Source organism: Glycine soja, chromosome 9, assembly GCF_004193775.1.
Source record: "Glycine soja cultivar W05 chromosome 9, ASM419377v2, whole genome shotgun sequence".
NCBI lineage: Eukaryota > Viridiplantae > Streptophyta > Magnoliopsida > Fabales > Fabaceae > Glycine > Glycine soja.
In genome coordinates this window covers 6,812,021-6,836,777 of record NC_041010.1, presented here as the reverse complement: position 1 = coordinate 6,836,777, position 24,757 = coordinate 6,812,021, and the positions used below count along the sequence as shown (strand labels likewise).

The following is a 24,757-nucleotide window of genomic DNA, read 5'->3' as shown; positions in this document are numbered from 1 at the left end:
AAAAAAAATTAAAGATTTCTATTAAAAATGTATTTATAGGAACCTTGTTCCACATTTTACTAGTATTCTTTTAAGTTTAAACTTTGTCTCTTTAAGCTTAAGTATTTTTTCACATGTCTCTCCAAACACCACAATAAAGTATTTTTTTAACTTGAGACAACCAAACTTCACGAAGTGTGAAGGTAACCATGTAACCCTAAAATTTCATCTGTTAAGTTCAAATACAATAAATGGATAGAGTTAATTATTGTTTAGTCCCTCATTTTAGGCAAATTTTCCATTTACTCCGTCAAAAAAATGGCCGGTCATGGTTGTCCATAATAAATTTATTCGGCTCGAACATTTGTAGTTATTTTGTTAACTTCAATTCATACTCAACCCCCTCTTTGTTCTTTCTTATTCTAGTTTCATTAAAAAAAGTAAGTTTACCTCTTTTTTCTTTCTCTTCTTATCCTAGTTTCATAAAAAAGTAAGTTTACCCGTCCTGTAAATTCGATCATACTTACCACTTTACTCAAAGAGGAAGGATAAACTTTATTAGATTAGTGTCCATCAATTTCAAACAATTGAAATTCAACATACTATCCCAATTTAACGAACTTATTAATATGATTGGACCTACAGTTAATTTCTTTTGGACTCAGATTTATCACATCACAATCTTTATATCAAATAAACGGAATTAAAGAGGTGTAACTTAGTTGAAGCATGATGCATGTATTTTTATAAATTTTTTTACACATGTTTTTAATTCATACAGATAAAAAAAATATAAATATATTATTCCTATGACAATATATTATCTAATGCTATCATTGGTTTAAACAAATAAATAAATTGCAGTTTGAATCCAAAATAGACATGGTTGGTTTATCCGGCTTTTATTTTATATTTTTTTAGATGATATAAAATGGTACTTTTATTTTATATAGTTATGCATTAAAAAACAATATATTGCATTGCATTTTTCAAAAATAAAAAATAATAGATTAAGATATAAAAAAAAAGTTCTGAAAATCGTATTATAAAAATGTTTTTGAAAAACTTGAACAAATAGATCTTCCGTGATGTTTAAATAAGGTTACGAGTTATTTTAAAAAACAGTGAAACTATTAAGGGATAAAATGTAATTCATCCTAAAACAGTAGTCTCATTTCTGATGACTTGTATACATGTACTTCGTATTATTAAATCAAATAATTTTGTTAAAATTCCTTAGTGTACTTATGGAAATCCATTTGATTAAAGGTTATATACTAATGAATGAGCTACAAACGACGCCTTACATTTGACATAACAAAGCTTTTTTTTTTTTTGCCACGAACAAAAAAGTTGGCCTTTTCTAAATAAAACCTTTTTAACTTTTCAAGTATATATACATAAAATTTAAATGTTATCACTCGTACAAAATCACTTGGCTGATAATAAGACTAACCTGTAGGGTCCAAAATCTAATATTGTTTCTCCTCTTCACTGCCATCATCTCCATTTGTCTTATCCCCATCCCTGATTTCTCCATCACTCAACTGCATATCAGCAGAGTTTTCTCTTGCTGGACTTGACTGCCTTTGTATTAATGGTTCGTCATCATCAGATTCTGATAATGCTTGCCTTCGCCGGGCTATGCTTGAGGAAGGTGCAGGCTAAACAAGAAAAATAAGCACGGAAATATTTCATCTAGCCGAAAGGTAACCAATAAAATTGAAGTTTCAGAGATTGAATGTAAATCAAATTGAATTATTGGATGAAACAAAGAGGAAGATGGAAATAAAATTAGTAAACGATATTATAATGAATCTTATATAACTTAAAACATCAACACAAGTGGAAATGATTTTGCATTGTTATTGGATTCTACTGTCATGAGCTTAGGATAAATTGGTTTAACCAACAACCAACTCACTTGATGATGATGCTATTAGACATTTATCACAAGACATAAATCCAAAGAGATGTTCTATTACCAATTAGTCCATTGTAAGGCTAAGATAGAGAAAAATAATTTCCAATCAGACAATAGTGTGAGGAAAACAAAATAAGTTTTCAAAAGTCTTAATTCCAATTAAATAATAACTTACCGCTTCCTCATCTGCATCGGAATCTTCAAGCCCAGCTGCTGCAAGAAGACCCTGAGCATTTTCCTCAGCATCATCATTCATCTGAGTTTGGGGCTCCTCTCTGTAGTTTATGTCAGCTTCTTCATCCTCCATTTCCTGTTCATCCATCATATCATTTTCGGGTTCCTCTGTGTCATAGCGCGATTTTGAGTGCTTATCCTTCTTTCTCCGCTTTCCACCTTTTTTTCTCTTCTTCTCACCAGTCCCTCCTCCCTCTTCATCATCTGATCTTTCTCTCCGTTTTGAATGACTGCTGCTCTTCCATTGCTCCTAGAAATGCAAATTGGAAGTTTAGGGGGCATGACGTGTAGAACATTTTTTTTATTTGAAAACAATATTTCCCAAGAATCATGTTTCTAAATGGAATTCAGGCTATTGTTTACAGCCAAGAGTAAGGTTACTAAATTGCAATTCAAATCACGAATCCTTATGTTGATTTTTGAATGATGAATTGAAAATTGTATTGAATTATAAGATTTAGGGACACAATGAAAAATAACTTAAAGTGATGTATGGTACTCAATGTCGCAACAAAATCAAGTGTCAAGAATGAGTGTGAAACCTCTATTTCAGAAGTATGAAAACAACAGAAAGGAACAACTAAATAGAGTGCATAGAATGAGTGAGTGACAATGTGAAACCCCTGTTTCAGAATAATGAAATCAGATAGAGGTATAATCATATAGGATGGCATTCGATAGAGCTTCTTGGGTTCCTTCTTATTTAATGATTTAAACTTATTTGACTTTTCAATTTCTAACCAAACAGGCAAATGTTCCTTACCTTAACACGCCTAAAATGTTCCTCCTGTTGTTGCACTCGCTTTAGTTCATCCTCTTGTTTTCTCCTTTCCATCTATTTCAAATTAAAATGAAAGTAAAGTAATTTATATAGAGAAAACATGTACATCTCAACCAACAGGCATGTAGTAGATACTGAGCAATTAAAAACAGTGCACCTGAAATTTCCTTTGCTCTTCAGCCTTTCGACGGGCTTCCTCAGCAAATGCAACCTGACGAGCAAGTTCTTGTCTCTGCCGTACTTGCTGCTCTTCACGTTCAGCTGCTTCAAGATGAACTTTTGCAGCTGAAAGTAAGTGGTTGCAGTATCCAACATGAGTGTCAATTTTCTTCTCATCAAACCCGTGAATATGTAGGTTGGAAGCAGCAGACAACTGACTAAATACACGAACAGCATTTTGAAGCTCTGCAACAGTTGCTCTCACCTAACATTAAGAAACCAATATCAATCACAATGTACAGCATCAAACCAGATCCTGCTTTAGTGTGTTCATCTATCAAGAATAAAAGGTTAGTAAGGGAATCACTTGAATAAAATATTTAAAAAGGAGAACCATTCAGCAGAAAACAAACCCCAATTATTTGACAGCTTAAGCTACCCTTGCACAAAAGCTAGACCTCTCTTAAAAGTTAGACCCTGATAAACTCAAATTATTACCTTGATCCATAAACTAATATGATTGTTTAAAGGACAATGTTAACAAAAGTAAAAGGTGTCAAGTGGAAAGAGAAACTTTTATCACATTGAAAACACATAATGTTTCTTCACTAGGTATTCTTATGGCACTCGATAGCATCCCTTACTAAGAGAACATGTCCTAGTATCCAAACGTTATCTATTAAGATATCAATAACAAATATTCAACATTCCAACTCCATAGCAAAGCAAATTAAAGTAATAAAGTGAAGACATCGCTCAATACTTGACCCAATTATATATACTAAGCATCTAAAACTAGCAATAACAGATATTTAGTAGTTTACCAAAACAGAACAAAATAATAGTGAAAACAGAATTATCTACACATACTCTAATTATAAATATAATAATAAAAAAGGTTCATAAACCCAATATATATTGTTGAATGTTGAACATAGGCAATCCAACCGAAGTACCAAACAAAAGTCAGCTAAAATTTTACCTTGAGGCAAAATTCAGGTTAAATCAAGACTTATAAATTCTGTAATAAAATCTAGAGTATACTTAAAATGACACAGGTACCATACGACATAGATAAGTGAAATTCGAAAAAATTCAAGGCACAATACAATCATGTTAACATGGCTTTAAAAAGAAAACATAATTTACGACCTGGATATTTAAGAGACATTGATCATACATCATTAATTCACAACTACATCAGAGGATAATAATATCAATTTATTAAAAGAAAAAAATGTAGATCATAACAAAAAACCATTTATGAACATATTAAAAGAACCCTGCTATAGTTGAAGGTGAAAATTGACATCCTACTTCCATTTATGAACATCTTTAATAATAAATCTCAACGAATCAAAAAGAAACCTCATCTGCAGTCCTCTTTGCCTTTTGTAGTGTTGATGCTGAAAACTTTTGCATTGCAACCCCTGCATCAAACCTTAAGGTATAGTTTGAGGGTGCCAAATGTATGGCTCTCAGTAGAGTTTTTATACAGTCTTGCCACTGTTCAGCCTCGTAATGTGTACGAGCTAAATATAGAAGTATTTGAGAGTCTGTGTTGTGATAAAACTTCCGCAAGCAATTTTGATACTGCATAATAAGAAAAGGTCATCAGATGATTGTGGTAATAAAGACTTGAGTAGGAACTCGATAGCAAATAAGGGATACAACGTAAAAATAGGATAAGATCACCATTTTCACAGCCAAAGTAAAATTCCCCTGAGCAAAATAAACATGCGCCAGATTTATCCAAACATCAGGCATCTGGACAAAAACACTACCACTGGCAGCTTCTTGAACCTACCAAAATTAATAAAAGTGAGTAATTCCAATGGATAAAAGTTTAAGCCCACTGCATTCCAAAGTTAAGCTGACATGTGATAGTAACCTGGGTAAAGATATCCTTTGACACATCAAAATGGCCCTTTTCAGCTAAGACTACCGCAGCACCATTGGCAGCATATAAATTAGAAGAATGCTGAATCAGAACCTACAAATGTTTGAAAATAAAAGAGATACATATCAAATAATACAATTCCATTATTAGGACAATATTTTAATTATACAAATAATAGGCAAAAGCACAGACAATGCACAACTCTGCAGCTGAAATTTAGTTACAATTATGAAGAATGGAGGCAGCATGGATCAAACTCCTGACCACTTATTCATAGAAGCTATAATACCATATCAAGGACCAAGTCAACCTGGTAATTAAGCTGTTCCCAAATGACTTTAGTTGATTTTCTTTCTAATTTTCTATGCATATCAAGTGAATGAAATGATTAGTGGAGATATTGTAAGCAGATATATAACTACAGACCAAAAGTTGAGAAGTAACAACAAAAATGCAAAAATAGCTCTCATTCTCATAGACAGTAAGAAAGATAAAAAGACCTACTCTGGTATAAAGTTCTTTGGCCTTTTCCAAATGAGTAGCTTCTAGCTTCGGATTTCTCTTCTCATTGCGAACTGCTGCAAAGTAGTTCCAGTTTCCCTATTCAATTCACAGCCAGGGTATCAAATGAATTATCAAAGTAACACTTAAGAGATCAATATCAATATGAAGTTACAGATGAGATGGATAATAGTAGAATAGCCACATGGCCACACATTCTTTCCGTTGATATTATAACAATTGCTGCAGGAACAGGATTACAGGTGTTGGGGATGCAAAAATAATGAAGTGAATTGTGCACCGAAGAGCAGCCATACCAGAGAAAGAGTGGCATATGAGTCCTTGCCTTCAGTTGCATCACTAGCCGCGCGGAGAGTTTCTTTTGCCTTCACCCAATCATCATTTTTCAACTCCAACTCACCAAGCATAGATAATGCATTGGGACACTTGTTATTCACCTTCAAGGCATCATTAACCTACAGAAAGGAGTGTCAAATAGTAAATTTATATAATATATAATTTATTTATAAATAAGAAAAGCAAGAAGACCATAGGGATAATAGTAACCAGTTCAATGCTTAACAGAATGTTGTTCCGAGCTTTTGCAATTGCAGCTAGCCTCAGATACGCATCAATATAGTCAGGATACTGGAGACAAAAGATAATAAAATTGAATGAAATATATAAGCCAAATGTTAATCATGTCCCATGTAATAAAATAGTCATCAAATATAGTTATCCAGGTGAACTTTTGCACAATATAGGCACTCTGTAATTGAACTATACATGATAATCATATTGTACTGCAACAATAAAGGCATTAACAGATTTTTTCAGTGTGAGCAGGAAATAACAAACATTATTTATTCAAAAGGAAAATTTCAATTCAAGTCTGCATGGAAGCAAAAGCAAAGAAGCTAGCTGCAAATCTGATTGAGGATGATGGAGGGAAATATATATAAAATTAATATTTGTTGATGGTTGACCAAAAAATAAAAAAACAATTTTTTGAGACAAATAAAATTTTTGTCAAACAATTTAAGATTTCTGTTCAATCCCAAAATAAAATTAAGTGAAAAGTACCATAAGCACTATGCACATGGGGAGGTCACTGAATGGTTTCAAACACCCTTATTACCATGTTTCAATTGTTAAATGACATTAGATCGCTTCATTACACATTCAACACTTTTAACTTAAATTTTCAAACATTGGTCAAAATTGGTGTTGTGAAGTTATCAATATATCATAACCAAGACTGTGGAGGCACATTGGTTAATCTTATGAGTCTATTCATTCATACGTAGTTACATATGCATCTTGATGCACAAGATGCTACACTCATACACATACCTTGAACAAGACAAGGCGATACAATATGCTTGCAGTTCCAGAATCATTTAACTGCTCAAGTAACCTAGCCAAGTTAAAGAGTACAGTGACTTTATCCCAAGGAACTTCCACATGGTGACCATTGCTTTCAAGGTCATGAAATAATTTCATGTCCTTGAATTGAAGAGTAGAAGTAGCAGCATCAATGGAAGACTTCTTTTCCTCGTTGATGAAAGATAGCCAAACACCATCACCTAGTGCCTCCTTAAATGTTTGTTGAGCAAGCTGAAAATTTGAAGAAAATAGAGCTTAACAATGGTAACTGTGCAGAGGAAGGAGCCATAACATGAGCTTTGCTTCATTTTAAACAAAAGTACAAACCTCAAATTCCCCCCTTTCAAACTGAAGCACACCAATATTATTGAGTAATTCAATTGGTACTTCTTGACCTCCCTTCTTAAATAGAGTACGAGCCTGTACCAGAATTACAATATCTAGGTTATAACAGATTATGGAACTTCAAAAATGAAGTATTTCATTAAATTTCATAAAGATAGCATTTCCAAACCACAAAAGAACAGCATAAGATAAGCTCTTAGTCCCTTACAGTTTTGAATGCATCCAGTGCAGCTCCCGTGTCAGAAAGAATTAACAATTCTCCCAGCTCAAGAAACGCCTGTAATACAGCAAAAAAAATTTATAAGAACAAACCAAAAGCTAGATCAAGAATGTTGGTCAAATCATAAACTTCATTTTAGCAACACATGCAATCAATTCAGAGAATCTAATGAATTTAATTAATGACTAATATTATATACTAAGAAATGCAGAATCACGCCAACAAAAGAAAGGGCACATGACAACATTAATGCAAAAAAAGAAAAAAAATCTTCACCGAAAACGAAGGAACATGGAGTTTGAAGTACCCATTTAAAAGGCATAACATCATTTTGAATGAAACCAGTATGCTTTAATTTCCAGATCATGGACCCACAACTTTCAATTTGGCCTCTTTAGGAGTAGTTTAGCATAACACAAAGAAAATAGTATTTGGTTAATTAGGCAACTGTTCTGAAACATTAATATGATCATAGATTGCAAAAACTGCAGTATTATCATAAGAGTTTAATTTATGCAATCAGACATGTCATCCCTCATAAACTAAACCCTAAAGGATAATAATTATGAGCTACTTTTCCCAATTATTGATAAATAAAGAATTGCTCTTTCACTGAGAGAGAAAAAATGTGGATAAGGAAAAGGGGACTCCCCAATGTGTCACTTTTGGAAACTGTTTAATTGTTCCCTACGCCGTATGATGCCCATATTTTGAAGAAACAATACTATTCCACATATATGCTTCGCAAATATACTAGTAGATTAAAGGATAATGGTCAGTGCCTGGACTAGTGAAGCAAGAGGGGGATAACTAATTTTGAGGACTGCTACCACTAAATATTAAATCTTAAAAACTTCAAATCTTGTATAAAAGGTTCAGTAAATTCAGTTTTTATTCTAAGTTCTAAATAATAAATCTTCCTAAAATTCCTAACAAATCATCCTAAGAATCCTAACAATTAATCCCTAGCAAACTTCGGCAAAAATATATCTATTCTCATAAAGAAAAATTAAATATTAAAACCCACTGACTCAAATGATGGCATAAATACCAGCTTGAAACCAATAACAGTTTTCATTGTAAAACAAGGATTTAATAAGTAATCAACCAAGTGTTGCAAGACATGATACAACACATGGAATACTATCAATAATCCAAAATATATCTTTGCAAAGGGTGTTGTTCAATAAATTATTAAAATAAAAAGTACCAGAAGCTTTCACCTGGGCATCACGGGGATCAATTTTTGTAGCTTTCCTAATAAAGTCCTGGCCCTTGTCAGTTTGACCAAGTTGAACATATATATGCCCAAGCGCCTATAAGGAAAGAATATATCAATACAACAATAGAGGAGAAGGAAGAAATAATATCTAGTGATAGATACATTTTGTACTAACAGTTTTTGCTTCATACACAAACTTAATCATCAATTTCTTTTTCTAAGACATCTGTACTCAAATCTATAATATTTTGTACATTGATTACCCAAATTTTTGGTATTTTTCAATAATTTTCAGTGAAATTTGGGGAAATTATAAAAACAAATTTCTGTTAAAAAAATGTTTCAATTAAGGAATAATCAACAACCTAACTGGTTAATGATGTTCAAAATATGATTAATCCTGGTCCTGGTGTAAGAATGTTAAGTATTCACAGTAAAAACCCATCACTCCTCCTCAACTAATAACCATGAATTCCTTTTTAGAAATTTTCCCAAACAAATTTGAAGGAAATGATTAGTGTTGGGCCTGTTAGCTCACATAAATATATAGATGATCATGAAATTTGTAGTGATTGAAGTTGAACAATGCATGATTTGAAAGATTGTTATATATGTTATGGAATCTAAATCAATTTCTCCAAACAGAAAGGCATGTTCTCAACTGATATTTTCCAATCTTGCACCTTACATTATGGCCTACTTAGGTAGTTAAATGACTCTTTCATTGCCACAAAAAGCATTCAAGCCCTAAAAAGAGAATTGATGTAAAAAAGGGGGGACAATAAAGATTCTTACGATTTTAAGCACTTACTTTCAATGTCTCACAATTATCTGGGTACACTTCCAAGACCTTTTCAAAGTTTGAGAGTGCACTTTTAAAATCTCCCAACTTTATCTGCACTTGTCCCAAACCTGGAAACATTAAAAATTGAAACAGTGAATTAGGTGAGCAAAAATGTCTTTGGGTGTGTTTCAAGCAATGTTGTCAAAATCAAGATTTCACACAGGATTGGGAAGGGAAGTGGGTGAAAGATAGTAAATTGTAGGATTGTAACACAAATCTTAAGATTCCACTAAAAATGCAAAATTATACATATACAAATTCATAGAAAATAACACAGATAATGAAAATAACCTCTAAATCACATCATTAAACAAAAGTGGAAAAATCATAAGCATGACGTCCAATACTACTCATAAGTCATAATTATCAGTTCTTCAAAAGTCATAACACAACTAAAACACAAGAAAATAGTCCAAGGGAATCAAGAATAATATATTTATTCACATGCTACATTTTCATATTACTGAAACATGGCCATAGACCTATTCATATCACAAAACCAATAACCAAAACATGATTGTATGTTTAAAGAACACAATAAACATCAGCTATTACTGTGTCAACATAGGCAGGTAGCCAGGTACAGCATCTGCTAACCATAGAAGCAACGAAGATTTTTACAGCAATGGTTTCATAGCTAATAAAACACTAATCCTTTTGCATTTATATATCAAAGTTGCAGAAATGGTAAAGAGTTTCAAATATTATGGAGCAACTGACCATAATAAGGAAACACAAATTCATGGGGCTTGTTGACTTCCTTGACGGATGCCATGTAATACACCCCAGCTTTGTCATAGTCTCCCTATGATGAGGATAAAAAAATAGTGCCATCAGCAATATTACCGCTTGAAATTTGAAATTGGAACGTAAAAAAATCAACCTAACTAGTCATGCTATGGATCAATAGTCTTATGAATGAAACCTACAGATGTAATTAGTAAATAATCAAGTACTGATACAATGCTAGAATATGTAGAATGGAAGAAGGTTTAAATTCGTAATATTAATGAATTAAAAGATAACCAAAGAAATTACAATTTCTCCTACACTACCAGAGCCAAGGCTACCCTTAGAAAGCACTCAGTCAAATAGCCATAATACTCCTCAACAAGATTCTCACCTAGACCCTACTCCCCCCCTATGATCGACCTAACTAACTCAGCTACATCAGCAAATCCACATGATAGAAAGCATTCCCTCACTGCCTAGTACCCCTTCTAGAATATACCTTCCATATATGGATTGGCTTACTTGGACCTGAGCCTAAAAGTTGGTCCCAAACTAAACCCTTTACATCATCCAGCCTAAGGCTTATATCACATGGTGCATTAGGAATCTCCGAAACAGAATTGTTTTCTCAAATGAGGAGTTTAATGGACAGAAATTGATGGAGGATGCAATTTTCTTCTGCTGGACGTGGCTTAGATATTTAGATAATGATTTTGAGCTGCCATTCCACTTTTTGGCCAGTAATATTAAATCTGGATTCTTGTACAGGGGAGGGACTAGGCCATAGATACTTTTTGTAATGGGTATTCCAGTGTGCCCAGGGATGGGGATTATGGTATTCTAATATCCATAGCATATTTCCATACCATAATCTTACATTGATAACGTGCACACTGGGATGTACAGATTTTAGTACTACTTGTACTGATTTATGTATATATAATACATACATACTTTTTCTGATAAAAAAAAAAGTACAGATCAATAGTGTTATGAGTGAAAATATAGATGCACATAGAACTGATAGAAGACTAGAGCATCATTTCATCTTGGAACTCAAACACTCTTTCAACCTCTGACAGAGTTCAACCAACCACATATACCCAGTAAAGTTTCAGAACAATGTTGTCAATGGAAATGTAAAAACAAGCTTCCAACCTTGCTATGATATGAACGTGCTAAATTGTAGTAAGAGTGAGACTTTGTTGGGCCATGGTTGGTAACAGCCAATGCAGTTTCAGTCAGTTGTTCTACTAAAAAATGCTGTCCAGTGAAGAAGAAATGATTTGCAAGATAATTCAGAGCCATTGCACAGTATGGGTATATCTCAAATGCCCTCTGCATTTTTACCATTCCCGTCCTGATTCCAGTAGCTTAAAGATATTATACAGTATCAGAATTAGTCCATTAGATGAGAAGCTAACAGTAATTAATATGTATCAAGTGCATAAAAAATAGTAAAGAAAGAAAAAGTGAACCTTCATTAGTACGCAAATCCATTATAGCAAGGGCAACAAGAGCCTCAACATTTTCTGGATCTAGCTGAAAAAATAAAATCAAGAAGCATCAGACATCAGAGCCAACAAATTATCTCAATGGTTGAACCAGTAGTTATTAAGAGATTCACTTGCCTGTAAAACACGTTCAAATGCCTGTTGAGCTTTCTCAAATTGACCTAATTTGTAGCGACATAGACCTATGCCAAGTCTCACAGCTGCTGGGCAATCAGGATACACTAGCAACGCTCTCTTCAGGTTTGCAAATCAAAGACAAAGGTGGTATTAAGATGTGTTCAAGGCACAGAAGAACTGTCATAATTCAAGTAATGAGCCAGGCATAATAACAATATTGGGTTTCTATAGCCTTTATTGCATTCACAAATTCTATATTTTTTTACATAGCTTGAAGAATAAGTTGCGAAAATAAAATATTTACCCACAGAATTTAATATCATCCATATAGTCTGTTGACATTATATCTTAAATGCAATAAGTTGAAACAACCACAAGACTAACCCCCAATCCATTTGAATTTGGGCATGAATGTCATTCAAATTATATGTTGAGAGAATGATTTCAGGGAAATTAAATCCTATCAAAGCGTGTGCAACACTGATCTAGTTTCAAATGGTTATCATTTGAACTTTGTAAAAAAGGATAAAACCTGAGGGATATTTGTGTGAGAACCGTGTGTTTTACTACACACCGGATGCTCCTTTATATAGATTAATTACAATTAAGGTTTAGTTACCCATTTAGTCTCTATAGTTTCCAAACTTATCCCTTTTAGTCTCTATAGTTAATAAGTGGATTTTTTAATCCCTGAAGTTTACATTTTAATTCCCAAAAGGTCTCTGCCGTTAAAATTCTTTAACTAACGGAGTTAAAAAATTTAACGGCAGAGAACTTTTGGAAATTAAAATGTAAACTTCAGGGAGTAAAAAATCCACTTATTAAACTTCAGGGACTAAAAACTCCACTTATTAACCAAGGGACTAAAAGGGATAAGTTTGAAAACTATAGGGACTAAATGGGTAATTAAACCTACAATTAATTATAGGAGATGTTGTTCCTTTAATTCTGATATGATAATAAAGAGAGAATATGAAATTGATCCTATTTTGATTCTCAACAAACTTGAATAAATAAAAAAGGAGTTTTGAATATATTTTTCTGAATAACAATTGTACAAAGGAAGTTACATTGTATTGACATAAACTAAGAATTATAACTATTTGCACATAATAGGGCTAAAATAAAAGGAATAATCTGCCCCAAAATAGTACAATCTATAGTAATAGTCTAGCATTTTTATGTAAATCCTCAATGACAATACGGATATGGGATGTGAATGCATATAGATAAATTTGGACATATGTAAACTGTCAATCATCCATCACCAGCAAAGAATATAGCTATACTACGAACCTTATACAACTCAAGTGAATCAGAATATCGTCCGCGGTTGAACTCAACACATGCCTGTAAATATTCAGTGAAGATATTATAAGAAATGCAGTACATATATGATGAAAATGAAACTAAATGACACCTCAAATTGGCTCCAGATTTTCGTATTCACATTCTGGAAACAAACAGAATAACAGTAGATGAAAATAAGTGATTTTCAAATTGAGTAAAAATGCAGCAGATGTAGATTCCTAGCATATAGTGACCAATAAATATAGATATTTACTCAATAGTTTGCAGCACTGTAATAAGAATATGAAAATGCATTGAGATTTGACACAACCCAGCACAATTGACCCTGAAATTAGAATTATTGGAAAATATATTTCCTGTTCATTCATGAGTAAACATTTTACACTCCTTCCAAGATTCCTGCTTTTTGTAATTTTACCAAAAACAATTGCTACCCTGATGAATTGCAATTATGTCGAAGGAAAAAGAAAAGACAGAACTACAAGAAATTCAAAATTGCATCAGCTCAAAGAACCCCCTAGAGAAATCGTGGAAAGCCATAAAGAAAGACAAATCTCATAACCACTACATATGATAAAAACGGAAGAATAAAAAGTTCTACCAAGATGAAGACTAGGATGAAAATTCGAAAATTAACTATGGAAAAAGGAAAAACAATTAGGTTCAAAGATCTTTACAACCCCACTCTGTATGTTCATCAAAAAATCTCTCAGAAACTTAAACCTGTAAGGGTGTGTTTGGGACAGCTGAAAAAAATAGATTATTTCAATAATCCTAACCAATTGTTTTCTGTGACAATCAAAACACAGTCTCCTTATCTCATAATCCTGTCCTTCATGCCCGTACCAAACATATGGCATTTGGTCTTTTCTTTGGGCGGATTCCTAACCAAGCCTCTTTCTCCTGCCAGATTTATCCAGCTCAGAGACAAGCTCAATGTGGATATGCTTCCTAATGTCATTCATGACTCACCCAACTTGGGCTTTGGGGGAGGGGGGCATGAGAACATTCTGCTTTAGTTTCAGTTGCTTATGGACACATGTATTTCCTCTCTATCACTTTCAGTTAGTTGGGAGTTGGTTTAGTTAGTTTTGACTCTCTTGGGTTAGATCTAACTATAAATATCCCCAACACCATAATTGTTATACCATTCATTGAATAATAGAAAATCACTCAATTAATTTCTCACAAAATCTCTAACCTGAATAACTCCTTATTCTAACAAATGCCTCCTAACATTGATAAGTGCAAAGAATGTTCAATGCATCAAATCAAAATCTACTAGTCCCAAAAACATTAAAAAAGAAAAAAATTCAAGTCTACCGGGCTACATCACAACCGATGGATGTTCTATGATTACTTCAACAATAAAAGTAATCTATCCTTCTAAACATGGTTAATGAAAAAAGAATGAACACTCCTCAAGCAATCAACTCATGGCAATTGAGAATAATAGTTTAATGTCAATTTCTAATGGGCAAGTTCCACAGATGTCATTGGCACTTGGCAGAGATTAAACAAAGGAATCAAAAAGAACATCCTTTGGCATTTGATTTCTTTTCAACTCAAATTGACCCACTCCTGATGTATATAAAGGGATTATAACATGTATTCAATGTTGAATCTGTTTAATCAAAGAACTTTTTTGTTCAAATAAAAAATAGTTGATTGAAGAGAAACCAACTTGTAACCATCTCACAACTCTTGAAATTATGTGTTTCAATCACAAATGCTGAAATCTTTTACGAGAAAACACAAACTTAATATATCTACTATTTTACCTGGCCCAAAAGAGCAGGAACATTATCACGGTCTCCATCTAACACAATCTTAAATGCAGCAGATGCCTGTTCTACTTCACCCTTTGCTAGCAAAAGCTGACCTGTCAGAAGTAACCACACATTAATTTTTTTTTAGTATCTTCAGTGAATGATGCATTCATCTGATGACATACGACAAACATGAGGTTTTAGAAATATAGTTAATAGTAACTTGTAAGATATTATCAAGATATAAGGTAATAACTATACCATCAGGCACAAATATAACAAAATAATCCCTGAATTTATTTCAAACACCAAACATGTTTCAGCAGCAAAGCCAAAATATAGATGTTTCTAAATAGTCAATATGCCGAAATGGGAACAGGTTCATCTTCGAAGTTTTTTTCCCTTCCAATATTTTTATATTGGAGCTTCTCTGATTCCTTTTATTGATTTACAAGACCATATGATGAGATATAAAACATAATCAAATGAACTCCTTTCAAAATATCAAGAAGAAAGTCCAAATTCTAAAAAGTTGAGTTTTATGAATCAACCACAAAAGGGATATTGGATATTTTGCTAGGATGTCTATAGGCTACCTAAAGCCATAGCTAATTAGCTATAACCCAATCCAAGATAACTCTAATAGGTAATCAGGTATCATTTTCATTGTTGTGAAATTACTGACCACAATCTATTTTTAATAAGACATACTTCACAAAAACATAAGCAAAAGTCACCTTTCCCAACCCAAGTGGAGGGCTCGTGCATGTCAATCCTAGATGCTTTATTGTAATACTGTGTTGCCAAAATGAAATGCTCCTCCTTTTCTCTTTGTTTCGTCTCTATTTTTCCAAGGTAGCTGTAGTAAGCTCCAAGGGCATTTAAGATAGCAATCCTCTCATATCTGACATCAGCATAATAGTCATCAATTTCTGCAAAATGCATTGAAAACAATCAGGCGCAGTTAAATTTACAAAACTTAATAATCAATATCAATCAATAAGGTTAATAGACCAAACCCATACACAACTGAATAGAATATGTACCAAAATCTATGAAGAAAGTATACCTGGACTGGACCCTTCCTCCAAAATCTGGCGAAATTGATCAATTTTTCCCTGCTTGAAGTACTCCCTCTGCACACATACATGATATTAGAAGTTCAGTTGAGTTCAATTATTATCAAAGCAAAGAAAAAAAAAACAGATAATATGCAATCTGTGCATTTAAATAGGGAATACAATATGTCTGTATAAAAATACACTATTACTCAATCATAAATGAGTAACAGTGTGTTTGGGTTACCATTTTCCCAAACTTAACCAGCATTTTTTTTAAAAACATGTGTGTTGGTGTCATGGAACACGTGTAACGGATGGTGAAACAGTTATACAAACACGCACTAAATAGTATATGACCTAACGGTGTAAAGGGTTTTTACATTGTCAATCAATCAGAAATCATCATGTGTGCAAGTTTGTTTACTTTCACAATAACTACTTTCAAAAAGTCATACCTAGCATGATTTTTAATCGGTTAACAATGTAATTTATTTTTTTTACAGTCGGTGCGTAGAAATTAAACTCATCATTGACTTGCCATATAATTATAAATTATTTCTACAGGCCTTACAAACACCCATCAGAAATTAAACGTTGTCACGTGTTACAACACGCACAGAGAGAGCATAAGCAAAACCGCAGAATCACACGCAATTTTTCCATAGGAATCGAACACAGGTACCACGGAATATACAACAACTAACGCACCCCTGGGAGATATAAGTTTGATTGGCTGGCTTAAGAAAGAAGGAAAGGTCATGGGTTGTATCCTCCTGCTACCAAAAACTAACAACCTAACGATTAACATTTGCCAATCAAAAAAAAAAAAAAAAACTAACGCACCATACTCAATCAACTGAGCTAGACCATCTCATTCACTAGAATCATCACACGCAGTTGCAACTAGGAAATCAAAACTCGAGCATGTTCATTTATTATTCATGAAACTAGTAAATTGAAAGCGCGAAACGAACCGCAATGACGAGCCAGAGATCGAGAGGGGCTTGTTCCGCCTTGAGGATGTCGAGGATGTCGGAGGCGTCCCTCGGAAGCTGGTCGAGAGCAACCCTAACCTCCTCCTCCGAATTCTGCACCGGTATGTACACGGACGCCATTGATTTCGCAACAACGATTCGAATCAATTGTGGAGTGTGGAACCCTAACGGTCTTAGATTTCTTGGGATGGTGATAGAGAGAACACCATCACACGCGAGAAGAGAACGCGGAAGAGACCCCTCTTTGCCTCTGAACTCTCAGAAGTAACTTGTATTTCTTTTAGAGAAGTGACGAGAGCTCGATTCGAACAGAGATATTCAAATTGAGGATTTTCTTTTCCTTTTTTTTTCAGGAAAAATTATTGTATACTTTGACAGCATGGAGATAACGACCACTCATCAATGTATCCCACTTTAACACTACGTTGGGTAAGATATTTTAATTAATTTTTTTTATTAACTGAAAATTTGATTTTTAAAATGTTATTTGAAGTACTGTTTTTTAAAATATTAATTTTTTATTATAATTGACAAGTCAATTAAGTTAATTTTTAATTTTTTTTAACAGCTAAAAAAAGTTTTGTTCGATAAAAAAGTTTTTTTTTAAAGTAGTTTCTATCATTTTTTAGTGGATTCTAGCGTTTTTTTTAAACACTATTCCTAATTTTTTACATCTTATTCCCTTTTTATCTTTAAAATAATTATTGAATTTCTTTATTATCCTTTTTAATATGTCATTTTATATTTTTCAGGTACTTCAATATCTAAACAATTTAACAAGTTAATTTTTCAACTATTAAATAATTTTTTTCAACTTTCGACTCTTTTTAGTTTCCAGCTAATTTTTTAATTAATTTTGTCAAACATCACCTAACTCACAATTAGGAAACCTCTTATTTCACTAACTAGCAAACTTTACTATTATAAATAAAGGGATACACTACCATTAAAGGGATCCTTCTAACTTTATTTATACTCTGATTATTCACTCACTGAGTGTTGAGTGTTGAACACTCAATGCCTTTAGGAATTTGACATATTGATTAGAAGTCAAGGGAAAAGAAAAGATTAATTTGAGAATGTATGGTTATTGGAGATCAATCTTGAGTCTTGATAGCATCTTAACAAGAACAAGAAAATAACAATTTATTCCCTCCATCCTTAAATATAAGAAATTTTTCTCAAATTTATTTATTCATTTTTATAAGACTCTTTTTAAGTTGTATTTTATATTAATTATTTTTTTACCAAAATACCCTTAATTACTTTACAATAAATACTATAAATTAAAAAGATAAATGCATTTTCTCTTTTATAAGAATTGAAGAATAACACTAACATACAATCATTAATTAGGTAGAGAGTAATTAAGTTGAAAGAGAAAGATAATGAATCCCAATAATTTTAAGGATAATTCTAAAAAATAATAAAAGTTACTAATAAATTCAATACTGCTAATAAAATTAATCATTTTTCTAAAATGATATAAATTAATTAAAAAAATCTTAGGAAAATATGATTGAACGCATGACACAAATAAGTAGCACAAATTACACCTCCATCATTTCCAATATATGAAGAAAGTCATGAGTTGACGACCATTTCTAGGCATCCCTTCATTGGTGGTGTGAATGACTTTCCCGGCTTACAAATGTTTAATAAGAAAAAGAAGCCAATCCATTCTATAGGATATTCGTGGGTTCTTTCAACACTTTTATCGTGACACGTACGTTTATTGTTGATCTTGTCTTTCCTTTTTGTTCTATGGTTAGGATTTCGACTTGATCTGTCATGATTTCCATATAGACTATGGATTGCTTGTTTGGTGTGATTTGTTCCGTCGTCCATAACATGGTTTCATTATTTGATGTGATTAGTATTCAGCTGATATACCTTACTGCTTGGATTAGAAGTGAAGTACATGAAAGAAATAAAAAAGATAGAAATAGCGTAAAATGTGTTATTTGAGTGAATAAAATTAGGAAGAAAAAAATAATCTCCACCTGTTTAGATGAGTAATAAGGTGAGTTAAAGAATAAGTACATTATATAAAAGTATTTTTATACTCGTTAAAAAATGTAATCTTTTACTGAATTTTTTCTTAACACAATTATTTATTTTTAAAATATTTTTATATTATAAAAATTACTTAATGTTTTAATATATTGTTTTCTAAGAAAAGGAGAGACGCACCAGAAATCATCACTAATAATGGCAAACGGAGAAAGATTTCTCAAATGATAGAATCCACAAAATTTGGCAACTTCTTCCTATCTCTTCAGACCAAACAACTGAAAGTCACACAACTTCTCTCCCTCCTAAATCACCCAATCCAAACACTGTAATTTTTTGTAGCATGGTTTGCTTGTTCTTATACTTACCCAGCACCATAATCTCATCATTCTTGCTGACCCGGCTTCCCCTACCGACCCCCAAGGTACCATTGTTGGCCAGAGCATGAAGCATCAACTTCTAATTATATTAGTGTTCTTGAGTATATACTAATCCATAGTCTCATTCATAAGGGTTACAAGATCTGGTGCAATGATACCCTTGTTCCGAAACTGAATCCATTGGCGTGAATTTTTTTTTTTTTCTCAAGTTGTCTTTCATTTGATTTTGACCAATTCCTCTCCTCTTCATTCTAGTAATAGCAAAAGCACTCTGCAGTCTGCACTACCATATATTTGACATGATCAAATAGCTTATCAGTGCTTCTAGAAAGAAGCTAGAAGCATGTAAGTTAGATATACTGCTTAAATGCTGACTGCATTTTGTCTGTTAAAAATCCTAAAGCCAACTTGGATCATTTTTCCGAAGCTGGAGAGGAAGCTATGCTGCCACACATGTAGATTCTAAGGCTGAGTTTGTTCTCATGTTCAACCACATTGAACACCAAAGCTCTCTCTCACAAATTACGTTCAACATGCCTCATAATGTGTGATTAGGGTAAAACAAACACACTAAATCTATAGCATGCTAGCAAACATGAAAAAAAAAAAATTGAGAATTGAGAATATATACCAAGCACAAATGAAGCCTGCTGCACGAATATGTTATCAGGTACTAAGAACATAAATATCCCAATGCAGGACAAATGTTAGAGACGTTCAGAATCAGAAACCATCAAATATTAAATAATTCTATCCACATTAAGAAGTTGACAAGACCAAACTAGTGAATACCTACGATGCACCAACATGGCACAATACAGAATGCCTAAGCCACTAACTAGTTAGCAGTCCAGCATGATTTACAGGGCCGTGATAACTAACCCCACATCCCTATGATATCAAGGCCTTGGTCTCTTATTGCTGCATGAGGGGCACTTGTAGTGTTTGATGTGCTCAGCCCGGGCAGGAGTGATCTTCACACACTTGCCATGAAACCACTTCTCACATATGTCGCAACAAATCCAGAACTCATCAGATGCATAGTTCTCCCCACATGCTCCACACAAGGTCTCCCCATGCTCGTCATCGTCTTCTTCGTCCAATCCCTCCTCCTCATCCTTCACTTGCTTTGAATACTTTGGGGGTTCAGATCCTCGCTATTTTTATTTTGTTCCATAGAGCAGACAATTATGTAAAAATGACATTTCATGAAGGAAATAAATTAACAAGTAAACAGCATGTCAACCCTATTTAGCATATTATGATAATAAGACATTTCCCACTTCTACTCAGACCAAATATATGGACCTTCAATAGTGACAAGAGCATGAGCAATAAATAGTACAATTATGATATTAAAAATGATTTTAAAAAAACCCAGAAAAATACAAGGATGTGCAGATGTAACAAGATGTTTTCTTACCCCTTTTGAACTGGACTTTGATTTGTTGCCATTGTTCTCTGATGACTTCTCCTTTGTCTGTTTCTTTGCAGATCCAGTTACAACCTCAAATATTGTAGGCAAATCATTAATCATAGTGAACAGGCGCTTTCTGCACAAAGAATTCCATGTTGTCACTGATCAGGATATCACAAGTATATTTGCTTTGAATGAACATTTTTTTTCATCATGCTAATTTTTACATGAATCATCACATACAATTCTGTATTCCAACACACATACATATATTTCACTGCTAACTAGTCATGAGGGGCATGTATACGGAATTTTTACTGTCAGCAGCTTGTTGTAGACCAATGTAAACAATGCAAAGTGCCAAACCCCCTTTTTCCATAAAGAGAAAAGCTTGGAATCTTAAATGCAAATTCTTAAGGAGATATCATTCTTTCCTGATGAGTACACATGACAGACAAGTATGCAAAAAACATTGAATTGTTGATGAAATAGATCAATTGCAAAAACCATTTTGATCCAGTATAAGCAAAGGAAAGATAATGAATGACACAGGGCATAAGAAAAGCGACTTGCTTATGCTTTTTTCAGTTGTGCTTTTCCTTTAGCAATTGGTAAAATTGCATAAATAAAGCAAAGCTCTAACCTACAAGTGGTAGACATCTCATGATGGTTTGTGTTGACTGAAACTTTTTCCATATAAAATACTCTCTCTGTTCCTATTTATAAGACTCAATTACCAAATTCATCAAGATTAAGAAAAGTGGTTAAATTAGTTGATAGCAATAAATTTGTCTTAGTTTATAATTTTTTCCAAAATTATCCTTGTCATTATTATTTCTCTCTTCTTTTAATTAGGGGTATTTCTAGTCTATAAATAATTAATGCAGTGAACATTATAGATTGAGTCTTATAAAAAGGAACAAACATCATTTCAAACTTCGATCTTATAATTAGGAACGGAGGGAGTATATGCTTATTTAGGCACCATAATTTAAGTCAAACAAACAATCAGAAGACATACTCCATTGATACAAATGAAGAGTCCATGTTAAAATATTTTTCCATTAACTAAATCTCTACGGAAAACACTATGCAGACACATAAATCAATACTGCCACATAAAAAACATGAGTTCAGAAGAAAAAGGCAATGGCATGCATTCAAAACATGTTCTCATTGAACACCTGAAACAATTCCAGAGAGTATAAGATAATAAAGGATTGGAGAAAAGAACTATTATACCTGTCAGCTTTATCAAAACCAAATCTTGCCCCAAAGTAGAAAGCCACTGATTGTAGCCATGCATCACTGTGTACAGCAACTAAAGATAGCCAGTCCTTTTCTTGCATCCCATCCCTAGCAAAATTTATGCCCAGTGCTGGCTCGGGAAGTTCTGGGGGAACTTCTTCAGCAGGCAAATTTACTTCCCATTGTTCAGTGGGGAATCCATACAGACATAAATTCTCCTTTTCTGATGTACAACAGGTAAACAAATAAAGCATCAATAAATTTTACAATGTAAACTTGTTTAATATACCACAAATTGCAAATTAGATTTTTGAGATACATGCAAAAATACTAAATACTATAATGAAAAGAAAAGAAAAGAAATTCAACATCTAATTTTAACTTGAATATTACCAAGACAACGATGCTGCTAACTAAGTAAGAAAGAAAACAACAAAGAATATAATTAGCTGTAGGCTCTAGCTATTAAAACAAATAATACAACACATGTTAAGGAATTAGTCTCACTTATTGAAAGCAAACAAGAGAAATACAAAATCCAGTTCTTCAAAACTTTCAAAATCCCAAACCAAAATCTTCATTCACCACATATGGTTGATTCAAAATCTGTAAAATATCATAGAATGGGGAACTTCTAGACAAACCCATGTATACTACCAAAAAGAATATGTATTGTAAGTGACAAAAGTCATAAAACAAGGATGTCACTCAAACTAAGAAGTAAGATCCCATCTATGGTTGGAAAAAGGAGCAGCAACAACAACAAAAGTTAACCGGAAATTAGTTTGATGAACCTGGAAAATTAAATTCTGGAATTTCTATAGATTCCAAAAATTGTCCCAGGAAGAGGATTTTTGTCAGAAAAAATTACAAAAACGCGAAAGGGGTTGCTAAGAGAAAAAAGAAAAAAAAAAAAAGAGGTTGTAATCAGACTCCCCAAAAAAGCCCAAATAATCTAGACCCCTTGGTAATCAAAATAGTTTAATACAATCAGAATTCAGAACACAAAATATATCTAAGACCATAGATCAGAAGAAGCAAACCATTTATTCAAAATCACAAGAACCTCATCCATAAAGACCAAAGAAAAATGCATAACAAGTCCACCCAACAAAGCTACAACGCACCATCCCCAACAGCAAGGTTAATCAAAATCACAAAAGCGCTAAAAAAATTTCTTCAACGGCTCAATTTGCTATTTCACGCTTCATGGTCATTAAAATTTAAAAAAAAAAAAAAGAAAAAGAAAGGGCCAATTTTCATGACTCACACACAATGCAGTAAAATGAGTAAGCAACTGTCACAGAAGAAATCACAGACACCGAACACTTGAAACAAACAAAACAAAAAAACAACGATAAAACAGAATCACAATTGGAGAGTCAAAACACAAAAAAAAAAGAAGAAGAAAGGGCCAAACCCTAACCAGGATCACACTGCTGGTAAAATTCCTCAACATCTGCAAAAAAAATAAAATAATAAATAAATAAACTTTAGTGAGTAGAATTTTTAAAAAAAAAAGAAAAAGAAAGAAGAAAATTTAGAGAGAAAGAGAGAGTAACCAGTGGTGAGGGCTTTGATCATGCCAGCCCGGCGGCCCTTGAAGTCCCGGAAAACCTCTTCGACGGTGCGGGGGTTGTAGTGTCCTCCACTGTCCATTGCCCTTGAAGAAGAAAAAAGGGAGTGAAGAAATAAACAGAGATAGTTTAAGGGGGTGTGCTTTTAGGATTTCCAGTAGCACAAATAAAGATTTTTACTGCCGGATGCCTTTCAATAATTATACTCCGTAATCCGTAATACCCCTCTTTCTAAATTATGTACCCAAATACCCCCTTTTATTTTAAGGTGTGAATTGGGTTGGAGGAACCCAAATTCACACTAGCTTTTTTGTACTGCTTTAAAAAATAGTGAAAAATTCGGTTTGTAAAAAATTAAATTCTTAAAGTGTTTTTTTTTAAAAAATATATTTTAAAAAATTAAATAGAAAAATATTTTTTAACAATTCTTTTGTCGTATACATTTGAAAACATTCATTTTGAATTTTTAATTGTGAAATTTGACTTAGTGAAATAATTTTAAAATTTTAGTTTAAATGTTGTTCGGGATAACTTTTTGCGCTTTTTTTAATGTTGATGATGTTTTATGGTTTGAAAAATAGTTAGGTTTGATAGTTTTTATGTAAATGAATTTAATGGTATAAGTTTCACATCTTGACTCGATTTAAAAAGACTTGAAAAAAAATGTATGAAAATGCAAAAAATTATGTTTTATCCTTTAATAGTTTTTTGATGGTTTTTTATTGTATATTTTTGCATATCAATATGAGGTCATTTCGTACAAACAATGCATCATTTGCATTGTTTTCATGTTGATGAATGCAACATTATAACTTTCTTAACTAATCAATTTAGAAAAGCTTTAAAATTGTGTTAGGAAATTGTAAAAATTAACTTTTAGATTTAGTAAAATCCTTTTCTAATATAATTAGTTAATTATGAGTTAATATATCATATTAAATAATAAAAATTAATGTAAATTAGAATTACTACTATTAATAAAAAAAAGACATTACGGTTGAACTTAAAAGATAATTCGTAAAATAAAAGAAAGGAAAAACATACAATACAACAATAAAAGCATAAAATACAATAACACAAGAGAATTTATTGTGGTTGACTTTAAGCTCCTTCTGATCTGTTAGGACA

General features: G+C 32.8%; 2 protein-coding genes across 2 annotated transcripts; both read right to left on the bottom strand.

Moving 5' to 3' along the window:
- Positions 1–1,200: 1,200 nt before the first annotated feature.
- On the bottom strand, positions 1,201–17,323 carry LOC114367671 (protein CTR9 homolog). The gene is made up of 24 exons (XM_028324860.1): positions 16,974–17,323; positions 16,008–16,074; positions 15,676–15,870; positions 14,951–15,051; positions 13,155–13,208; positions 11,859–11,975; positions 11,706–11,769; positions 11,386–11,600; positions 10,216–10,300; positions 9,463–9,563; positions 8,653–8,745; positions 7,418–7,486; positions 7,192–7,284; positions 6,832–7,095; positions 6,046–6,126; positions 5,796–5,954; positions 5,482–5,577; positions 4,969–5,070; positions 4,773–4,880; positions 4,446–4,670; positions 3,076–3,342; positions 2,901–2,972; positions 2,079–2,387; positions 1,201–1,643 (listed from the first exon to the last, which is right to left on the bottom strand). Exons 1-24 carry the CDS (start codon positions 17,112–17,114, stop codon positions 1,452–1,454), a joined length of 3,270 nt encoding a protein of 1,089 aa, XP_028180661.1. The 5' UTR covers positions 17,115–17,323; the 3' UTR covers positions 1,201–1,451.
- Positions 17,324–19,997: 2,674 nt separating this feature from the next.
- Positions 19,998–23,835, bottom strand: LOC114425290 (PHD finger protein ALFIN-LIKE 5-like). The gene is made up of 5 exons (XM_028392159.1): positions 23,615–23,835; positions 23,479–23,511; positions 22,047–22,275; positions 20,811–20,940; positions 19,998–20,544 (listed from the first exon to the last, which is right to left on the bottom strand). The coding sequence occupies exons 1-5, from the start codon at positions 23,709–23,711 to the stop codon at positions 20,287–20,289; spliced, it is 747 nt and encodes a 248-aa protein (XP_028247960.1). The 5' UTR covers positions 23,712–23,835; the 3' UTR covers positions 19,998–20,286.
- Between the last annotated feature and the right edge of the window lie 922 nt (positions 23,836–24,757).

What these genes read in the sequence shown, in the direction of transcription:
- LOC114367671 (XM_028324860.1), bottom strand. Translation starts at nt 17,114, where the DNA reads ATGGCGTCCGTGTACATACCGGTGCAGAATTCGGAGGAGGAGGTTAGG. An exon ending in TTGATCCCCGTGATGCCCAG is followed by an intron (nt 7,487 to 8,652) that starts GTGAAAGCTTCT and finishes GCTGTATTACAG; the next exon opens with GCGTTTCTTGAGCTGGGAGA. An exon ending in CCAAAGAACTTTATACCAGA is followed by an intron (nt 5,071 to 5,481) that starts GTAGGTCTTTTT and finishes AAACATTTGTAG; the next exon opens with GTTCTGATTCAGCATTCTTC.
- LOC114425290 (XM_028392159.1), bottom strand. Translation starts at nt 23,711, where the DNA reads ATGGACAGTGGAGGACACTACAACCCCCGCACCGTCGAAGAGGTTTTC. An exon ending in GATCAAAGCCCTCACCACTG is followed by an intron (nt 23,512 to 23,614) that starts GTTACTCTCTCT and finishes TTTTTTTTGCAG; the next exon opens with ATGTTGAGGAATTTTACCAG. An exon ending in GGTTTTGATAAAGCTGACAG is followed by an intron (nt 20,941 to 22,046) that starts GTATAATAGTTC and finishes TTCTTTGTGCAG; the next exon opens with AAAGCGCCTGTTCACTATGA.